This window comes from Amblyomma maculatum, chromosome 2, assembly GCF_055883805.1.
Source record: "Amblyomma maculatum isolate TAMU_Amacu chromosome 2, ASM5588380v1, whole genome shotgun sequence".
Taxonomy (NCBI): domain Eukaryota; kingdom Metazoa; phylum Arthropoda; class Arachnida; order Ixodida; family Ixodidae; genus Amblyomma; species Amblyomma maculatum.
The window spans coordinates 134,929,254-134,939,058 of record NC_139345.1 but is presented as its reverse complement, the minus strand read 5'-3'; the positions used below and the strand labels follow the sequence as shown (position 1 = coordinate 134,939,058).

General features: G+C 41.3%; 1 protein-coding gene across 1 annotated transcript in view; it reads left to right on the top strand.

Annotated features, from left to right (window-relative positions):
* Positions 1-214: 214 nt before the first annotated feature.
* LOC146199937 (acidic mammalian chitinase-like) overlaps positions 215-9,805 on the top strand; it is a 32,769-nt gene continuing 23,178 nt past the window's right edge. The window contains exons 1-3 of the mRNA XM_084592234.1: positions 215-221; positions 1,228-1,516; positions 2,052-2,163. Coding sequence (XP_084448360.1) covers positions 215-221; positions 1,228-1,516; positions 2,052-2,163 — 408 coding nt within the window. The remainder of the gene's footprint in view (positions 222-1,227; positions 1,517-2,051; positions 2,164-9,805) is intronic.

Below are 9,805 nucleotides of genomic sequence, written 5' to 3'. Positions count from 1 at the left end.
TAGCGTTTTGTCGATCCCTGCGAGATAACTAGAAAAACTGGTATGAACACATTGAATTGAACCACCTTGAGATCCATACGAACGTCTTGCTTTTATTCGTTTGTCTGCTGACGCAATACGTTAGTAATGAGCTTCTAAAAGGGGTTCCAAGGAGGGTAAAGTATGTGTCGAGTACTTCCGTTGTGAATAGAAAATTTTAGACTCCATTTTGCACATGCCAGGTAGGTTATCATACAAGAGCTGATGAATTGGAAATTATTTTAACGTTATGGCAAGTACACCTCCGGGAAATAAAAAAAATCATGAGCACGACTTTGGTGGTTTCAATTGTTTAAAGCCTTGCAACCTTGAAAGACCAGTAGCATTGATGTGGCAAGCTTTGAATGCGAGAGTGTTGTTAACCTCACACAAGGAACACTAGAAGTCTGAGCGCCCTTGTGTGCGTGCGTTTCGTGCCTTTGGTCTGATATGAACAGCAGGCAGCTTGCCCAACAATGCGTTCATAAGGTACATAGTAGAGAAGCACTCAAAAACGTTGCTCAACTGTCCGACACCAAGTGATAAACTGCCGGTGGGCACGTACAAAAGCTTCAATATGGAGAGGTGTGTGATGGACGTGTTGCTTGTGACGAGAGGGGTAGACATATGTGCAGTAACTGCAAATTGTTGACAGCTTCAACTCCCGAGAGGCAGCGCTGAGGTAGAACATATAGGTCACACTTTTTCTGTGCACGCCGTCTTTTCCGCTGCTGAAGAAAATGCAAATAATATTGCGAATGTGGAAGTTATGGTTATACGATGCAGAAGCGTTTACATTTATACTCACTGTAGGCCGGCGCAATAACGCTTCCCGCTTTCATGTTTTAGGAAGAGGAAGTGGAAGGCAGCTAAAAACGCAGCTCGCAAAAGGTTAGAGTAGGCTCACCGACAGGTATTTGTACCTCTAACTGCATAATATTTTGTGCATGCTAGTCTGCTAGACTTCTTTGTACGAAAAACGTTTCCCCTTCCTTCTATAGCGGGAAGTTTTCAGGGCAACTTTCGTGAACGCCACATTGGAGGTGACTTATAAAAGGGCCTGAAAGAACAAATGCCTTACGAAGGGTGCAATATAACAGTTACCTTGATAATAATTTCAAGTACACCATTAGAAAGCGGGAGAATGTTTCTACAAAGGGAGCACACAGCCGAAGCAAAAGCACAACGCCCGTCTCTTTTTTTACGCAGGTTCCTCATTCAAGCACGTGTGCTACTTAAGGACTCCGGAAAATAATTCCGCGTCGTTACAGTTTGAAGGAGTTGATGTCGAGCTCTGCAGCCATATCATCATGGGGTTTGCCACGGTTTCATCCGACTCCACCATTAACCTTTCTGATGTTGGTGGCCCAGAGGGCCTCACCGCTTTCACTTCACTTCGCCAGCGCCGACCAGACATCAAAGTAATGTTCTCGGTGGGTGGAGGTGGCGGCGAAGAAAACTTCCAGAGCATGGTGTCCAGTGTTTCCGCGAGATGCAGGTAGATTTAAGGAATTGAAAATTTGAACAAGGCTAAACCAATCATGGAAACTTCTATTCCCTTCCATTGGTACTGGACATGACCATATGATATCAGTGATTCAGGGTCGTATTGTAGTGCATATGGGAAGATTTAATGGTGGATCGTTTACATACACTACGCAAATATGGTTTCTTTCGGCGTTTTAGGGTGCAGAAATATAAACGATACAAACGTACAGCCCCCACTTTATATCGACAAGCTATTTGATACTTGATATTTAAGTGTTTGTTGCCCTCTTTACTCATTATTAGGATTACAACTTTTAGTATCAAGTTTACGACATGGTCACATAGATGTCCTCACTTTGTGAACTTTTGTTTCATAAGTGTTCCTATTTGTGGGCTTCACTTTTGACGACCCACGCCTGTCAAAACTGAGTCGACTGCACTGCTTAGAAACTCAGTTCGAAAATATGTTCTTTTGAACGGCCCCGTTGTTTCGATCGCAAATGGTATACTGAAACAGCATGTTTAATTTCTTGACGTATGTTCAGATTTATTGCCTCCGCTCGAAAATTACTGGATGCAGCTAGCCTCGACGGGCTTGATCTTGACTGGGAGTTTCCTTCGATGTGCGATGCTCAACATTTCTTCCAACTTCTAAAGGTAAGGCAAGAAATCTTAAAAGGTACGCTTTGATCCTTCACCAGTGCTTTCTGCATTGGCACGGAGTGTCTATTGAAACAAATTAGGCACATTACACTGTGTCAATAAACGCCGCTTATCACAGAACAAAATAGCACTTTTCTAACTTGTGTTTTTATTCGAGTGCAGAAAAATTATCGCAAATCGAAGAAGATCAACCATAGACTTCTGAAAAATAAAAAGAACAAGGTCAACTTTCAAACCGGTACGCGAAAACGAGCCATATATAAACCAGCACTAAATATGTGAAAGAATATATAGATTATGGCCAAACCCTACATACAGCCTTTAATATGCTCCAGAAAATACGTATCTGTGATTCCTTTCCTCGTCGGAATTCGACTTTTAAAACATATAAATAAGGGGTACGTCAGTGCGGTTAACGCAGGTGAGTTGTAGAGCAATGCGGGGATTGCGTACATGATAGACGGTAAATATCAACTGTGCACACAATACAACATTTTGCACCAATCATATACAGCTCGTTCGGTCGGTAAGACATGCGAACCGTTTACAGGAAATATTTATGCTGCAAACGTCTGATTTAATAAAGAGGTATTCAGCGCTACATCAAAGACACGGACACTGCAAGAAAACACAGGAAGTCCTGTGTTTTCTTCCAATGTCTGTGTCTTTTATGTAGCGCTGAATATTTTTTTAATAAAATGCTTCGCCAACTAGCCCAGCAACGTGTTTTGGTAAACATCTGATTGGTCGACAGGGTAAGGACGTGACAACCTCGTGACTTGATGCGAGTTTAAAGCACCCCACATTCGAAATAAACATATATAATGAACCGGACAAGGTTGCAAAATGACTCCGAAATTCGGGAGAAGGTGCCTCTTATTGAGGCATTTCAGAAAGTGCAAGCAATAGACCGACCCGACCGACCGGTCGTGCACATCCGCCAGTTTTCCGGAAGTTGCACCACCGCCATGATTGTTGTAGTGTGCTGTGCGCTGGTCAGCGCGCGCACATGCGATTGCATTATTGCAATATCCGCTATACAGGATCTCAACGCACATTTTCTGTATCTCACTACCGAGAAAAAATGTTGTAATGGTTTTAAAAATATTCAGTCACTGTTACGTGCAAAGTAAACATTCTAAGGGCCTTAGAGTTGATTTTTTTAACCAGTAGCCTCATTCAATTCTGAAGAGCTCGTCGGAAAGAATCGAGGGCTACATACAAAAATTGTATCATGGTAATTTGTGGTTCCGACGATTCATAGCTGAGTGGCGTGTGATAGGAGATGGCAAAGTAAAGAAATCATCGTAATTAATTAGTCCATTACAGAAAAGGAAAATGAATGAATTGGATAAAGGGATTTAACGGTGTCAAAATGCTTAGAATGAAAGCCGATGCATGATGATGCCAATAAAATATTTAGATTAAGTAATTGATCAATTGAGTGAACCAGTTAAAAAAATAAGAATATGGAAAAGGCTTTCAAAGGTGTAAAATACCTACAATGAAAAGCCAATGCTTGATGATGTAATAAGGAAAATTTATTTTAGGTGTATGATTGCTCAAACAATTGAAATAACGAAAAAGAAAAAAAGGAGTTCAGTGTTGCTAAATTGCATAGAACGAAAAGTCAGTGCTTGATATACTAATAAACAAATTGAGAGGGGGAAACTGACCACTTATTTAGTTGAAATAAAGGAGAAACTGAAACTTATGAAACTGAAAGCTGGGCGAGTCGTCGGGCCTCTGCGCTAGATCGTAGTCGCAACATCGAGGCTTTCCTTGACTCTAACTCGCGGAAGTACTGCGTCGAGCGTGGTGGTGAGCTTTTTCGCATTCATGAACTGAGTAGAGTCGTCCTAATCTTCTCCTGAATGGAGGTTTTACAGATGAGGATCTCTAAGGGCAAGACGGAGTTCTATGTCTTATGTTCAGCTTTGACGTACAAGGCAAAGTCTGCGATAGTTTTGTTCTTACGCTAAGTCCATTGGCCAGCGCAAGGTACGCAGTTTTCTTCCAGTGACTTGTCTCTCTATAGTTCAAGCTGAATTGCGCAAACTCCGCCGTAAAGGTTGTTTACTTGTCCCTAATGAGTACTTCAGTGGCGCCTTCTCATTGTAGAAACCTTTCGAAGAAAAACTGCGACATATATTGCGACATCAGTAGACAGGGCTTTTGCTCAGACTAGTAGGTAAGGTAGTCAGTGGGCACAATGATCTACGTATTACGTCGTCTAGACGGGAATGAGCCGAGGAGATCCATTCCTATCATAAAAGTGCTTAGTCGGCAGAATATTGGTTGCAGTAGCCCTGCAGTTCGGATCGGGAGAGTCTTACGTCGCGCACGCTCACGATACGTCCTAATATAATGTCTAACATCGGTGGCTAAGCATGACAATACTGCTTTTGGATGCGGGGTAATGTGCATACAAACCCCTGATTCCCTGCTCCTTAGCTCAATTGGGAACGCCTGAAGAATTTAGTCCCTTGTATCTGCATTTATCTATCGTTTCCATCACCATCCGTTTTTACTCATTTTAATTGAGATATTTTAGACGACCCAAGGAAAGTGATCATTTACCGGCCGTATTAAAGATATCATCTTCTAAACCCATCATTCAAACGAGACCACAGCGCTGCAAACTTGACCTCGCCGACTGTTAACTTTTTAGAGGAATATGCCGCAGTAGAAGTGTACTGTGAAGGACTGACTGTAGAAGAACTGTATGGAGTTTTAGCGCAATCATAATATCAGCAGCTTTCATAGCCATCCAACAGACGTAATAAAACGCAAGACAGGACACAAGGTACCATAAACGGAGGCATGTAAATTAGCAAAAAAGGGAGCAAAACAAAGCGTGGATTACCCTTCGTAGGTATTCAACAGCAGAAACCCGAGTAAACTTCAAAAAAGGCTAGAGCCAGAGCGCGATACGTGAGGATAAACGCAGAGAACACCTCATTGCAAAATATTTTTCTTGGATTGCCAGGTCATTGCTTTAAAAAAATGTGGGAACATGGCAAGTTTTGGGTGACCATTATGCCAAAGTTTCAGACTTGTACGACGACATTCACTCATTTAGAAACCATAACTAAAGAGCAGAAAAAAGTTCCCATTTGGGATAGGAACTTAATAGTCTTATCTTCTGGTAACAATGCACACAATCAAATACTTGCCGATCTGTCGCAAGCTGACATACGCGTATTGTTCGACTTTTTAGCAAAATATATGGACACTGTAAAATATCGGAAGTATTGAAAAAGATCATAATAGTACCCTTTTAAACAAAAGCTAAACCACTCACAAATATTTGAAGTTGCAGTCGAATAGCCGTTACAAGCTGTATCGCGAAATCCTTACAAACATTGCAAACATCAAACTAGCATTAGTTTTGGAAGCACGGTCAAATATGGATGTACCGGCGTGGCTTTAAGAAATTGTGCTCAACCAGCGATCATCTCATCCGCCTCAAAAAGACAATCAGGAAGGCGTTCAGCGACAGGAAGCACTGTATCGAGGTCTTCGACATGGAGAAAGCCAGCGATACCGCGGTGAGGTTCGGCATTTTCAACGACTTAGCAGATAGAGGTATTCGTGGCAGGATCCTAAACTGCCTGAACGACGTCCTGATTAATCGTGCATTGCAAGTCTGTTTATGCACAGTATTATCCATGAATTTCACACAACAAAGTGGCGTGCCACTGTTATGGAACGTAAGCCCAACACACTTTGTAATAAAAAAGAATTCGAGAACTGAAGTAATCTGCAAGTCCATATCTATTCGGTCTATGTATATGACCAGCAAATAGCATGCACTTCCTCCAGCATATCTAAGTGTGCACGAAAATTTAAAGGACACTAAATAAACGAGCTACCTGGGTAGACATAAATGGGTTTTACGCTTCCCTTTAAAAACAGTAACCATTGTGTTTTCACTGAGAAGAGGCTCACAGATCGATCTCATGCTATAACTCAACAAAACCATTCTACCATTGAAACAGAAACATAAATGTTTAGGTATGACATTTGACTAAAGTTTGCATTTCTTCCCCATATAAACAACCATAAAAAGAAAGCTACGCAAACCATTCACGTCCTAAACGTGCTCTCACGCAAACGGTAGGGGTCCGACTGAACATGCCTTCTGCAAATATATCACTCGGTAGAGCGTAGCAGGTTAGACTACGGATGCATAGTATATGACTCACCAAGGGCACACTACTTGGAACGACTTGACCCAATAGATATTATTGCTTTGCGGTTATCACACGGTGCTAATAGAGCATCCCCGATATAGCCAGTGTTTATGTAGAAACAAATGAGCCTGCATCAGAAGATATTAGTACCTCACTAATATACATTTTAAAATCCGTTCTCACTCAAAACATCTGTAATTCAATGCTCACAAAATGTACATATAGAATTGTGCTCAGCAACAATTAAGCTCCTGTTGGTTAGGCCGTTGCTCATGCGCCATGAGCACAATTACCAAGACTTAAATAAATGAACGCAATGCATAAACCACTCCGACCATTGCACACAGTCTCCCCAGTATTCAAAGCTATACTAATGCAATTTCAGAAAACTAAAATACCTCGTGAGCACATATTACTAGAATACCTAGCACTGAATGAAAAATATAGAAGTTACGCCAAATTTTATAATAGACGGCTCAAAACGTTGGTAGCTTTATAGTACAGGGCACAACAGAGAAAACAATACGTTTACCTCAGTGTACATCTATTTTAAGCTGAATGCTGCGCTGTTTGTGTTGTGAAGAAAATAAGATTCTTTAAACGTCATCGCTGCAATAAACTCCAAAAAATGCTGAACTGTTGATAGGAAGCATTATGTTATTAGGGGTAATGAAAGAGCAGCTGTATGCGCTGCACGGGCACAAAATGTGTAATGAAACAAATCAGCATGCTACACAGAGATTGCAGGAAGTGAGTGGCACCTAATTAAGAGCTAAGCAGCAGGCGGCTTAGGAAAATGAGCGAACAACAAGCTTTACCCGTAAAGCCCACATTAGGAGAATGACAATCAGGTTAACTCCAAAAACTATTCATTGAGGAAAAATATGTCCCTCATACACAGGACACAGGCACGTCATTCATAATTACCCGCTAAAAAAGACAAACTTGTGCACAACATTTGTGGCATTGAGCTTACCCTTATTCACTTTCTAATTTCACGCTGACAACTTGACAAGCTTAGCAAAAGTGTTTTACTGTATGGTACAAAAATATATTTCTTTTCATCCTGCATTTCTTTTTGTCGAGCAAGCACTCGACGATTTTTCTCTTGTTTTCACGTTTCTCAAGAATGAGATGTTTTCATTCCAATATAGGCATAATATGAGATAACAAACCACCTAATCTTGTGTTTGACACATATTAGCCATAGTTGCTTATGCGCCATAAAACTTTTATAAAGCTAATAACTAACTAGATTACTGGTAGGAAGAAAGCGTCTTCACCACCTCCTTCAGGCGGCGCTTCGATGAGCGCTCGTGTGGAATTCTTGAAATCGCATTCTCCATTGAGCAGGGCAGCCAGAGGGATCTTTCAGAATGACGATCCAGCACAGAGCATTGTGATTGCTCACTACCTGGAATGTTCATCCTATGCCTGTAAGAATGGCAATTTTTTTTATTGATACTGCTAACCCTCGCTTGAGGGTCGATATAGGGAGGGCATAAAATAAAATACCATTCATAACATATTATAATGACGCCAAGTTGTCAATTTGCACGCTCTATATACAAAACATCAATGGATCGTTCGAATTTGTGCACGTCCGTCTGCTCAACAACCTCAACTGGCAAAGCATTCCAAGATTCAATGACATCAGGAAAAAAGGAGTTGCGGAAAACATCAACTCGTGTGACACAAGGCTTGACTGCTTTCGTGTGGTTTCTTCTGGCGCTCCGATTTTCAGGGGAGTAAATATATATATCTTTGCTTATCTTTGAATGTCCTTGAAGTATCTGAAATGAAAGCTTTAACCTGGATTTTTGCCTTCGATTTTCAAGTAAATAGAGTTCACATGTGTTTAATATTTCCGTCACTGGGTCCGTTCTTCTGTACATTGACAAAATAAAATGAGCGGCCATTCTTTGAATACCTTCCAGTTTATCTTTTAAAACTTTTGTTCAGCACAGGCGTACTCCAAGGATGGGTGTATGAAAATTTCATAGGTGGACAAGATTGTAAGCATCCTTTGTTGCATATTCTAATTTCTTTCTCAAAAAGTAAAGTTTTTGTGAAGCTGTTGAGCACACATTAATAATGTGTTTATGGCACTGAAGGTTATGTGTAATTGTGACTCCTAAATATTTGAAGGAATCAGCATGTTTTAGTTTATTGCTTCAAACGTTATAGGAATATAACCTAACACTCTTTTTATATGTTATATGTGCGAAAGTTGATTTGGTGTAATTAATTTCCATGTCCCATTTCTCACACCAAAGATTCAAGGAATGAAGGACTCGGTCTATTCTGATCTGGTCGTCAGTTTGAGTTATTCGAGAGTAAATTAAACAATCGTCTGCAAAAACCTTCAACTCTACAGGAGACTCAGTAACCTCGTTAATGTCGTTAATATAAATTAAAAACAATAATGGAGCTGGAACCGACCCTTGAGGAACGCCAGAGAACACTTCTAATCTTGAAGAGAAACAGTCACCCATACGCACAACCTGCCTGTGATTGTTCAAATAAGCTTCAATCCACATCAGAATAGTTTCATTAATTCCTGCTTTATGCAACTTAAAAAGTAATTTACTGTGTGGAACTGTGGTTCAGGCGATGCCGAGGCATTGTTTCTTATGAGTCAATAGTTGGGAGCTGTTTTCGGCTTCCGATAAAGATAGCTATGGTAGGAGATTGCACCATTTAGAAATTATTGGAAGCTCTCTGATTTCTATGGCCATAGGGTGACAAAGGAAATAGAATCTACCGTATGCTTTTACTACGGTACTGGAACATCCGGCCTACAGCCAACATCTAGCTCCCTATTACGGCGTCGATTCCCTTTGCTGATGTTCATTATCACTATATCTATATTCCACGAACCTAAACGTGCGGAGGGTATTTCACGACTCCAATAAAATTCTTCTTGCAAGTAATCTGCAAGCTAATTTCCCGCATATGGCCCCTTACATGATGGCACTGAAAAGGATCGATTTGTGTAAAAAAAAATTTGGGAATTGTTAAACGTGTGTTTCTGTGAATATAATAGAAGTTCTCCCCAGCCGGGGTGGCGCAGTGATTACGGCGCTCGGCTACTATTCCCAAGGATCCGAAATCGAATCCCGGCCTCGGCAGCCGCTTTTCGATGGAGGCAACAAGCAAAGGCGCCCGTGTGCTGTGCGATGTCAGTGCACGTTAAAGAACCCCAGTTCAGTTCAGTTCAGGCGTTCAGTCGTGTCCGACTCTTCGTGACCCTATGGACCATGTCACGCCACGCTTTCCGGTCTCTCACTATCTTCTTAACATCACATAGCTTCATCTGCAATGCCTCGAGAATGCCATCTAACCATCGCGTTCGCTGCCTACCCCTTCTCCGGCGACCCTCAACCTTTCCCAACATCAAATCTTTCCCCAGCGACTCCGCTCTTCTCATCAGATGACCA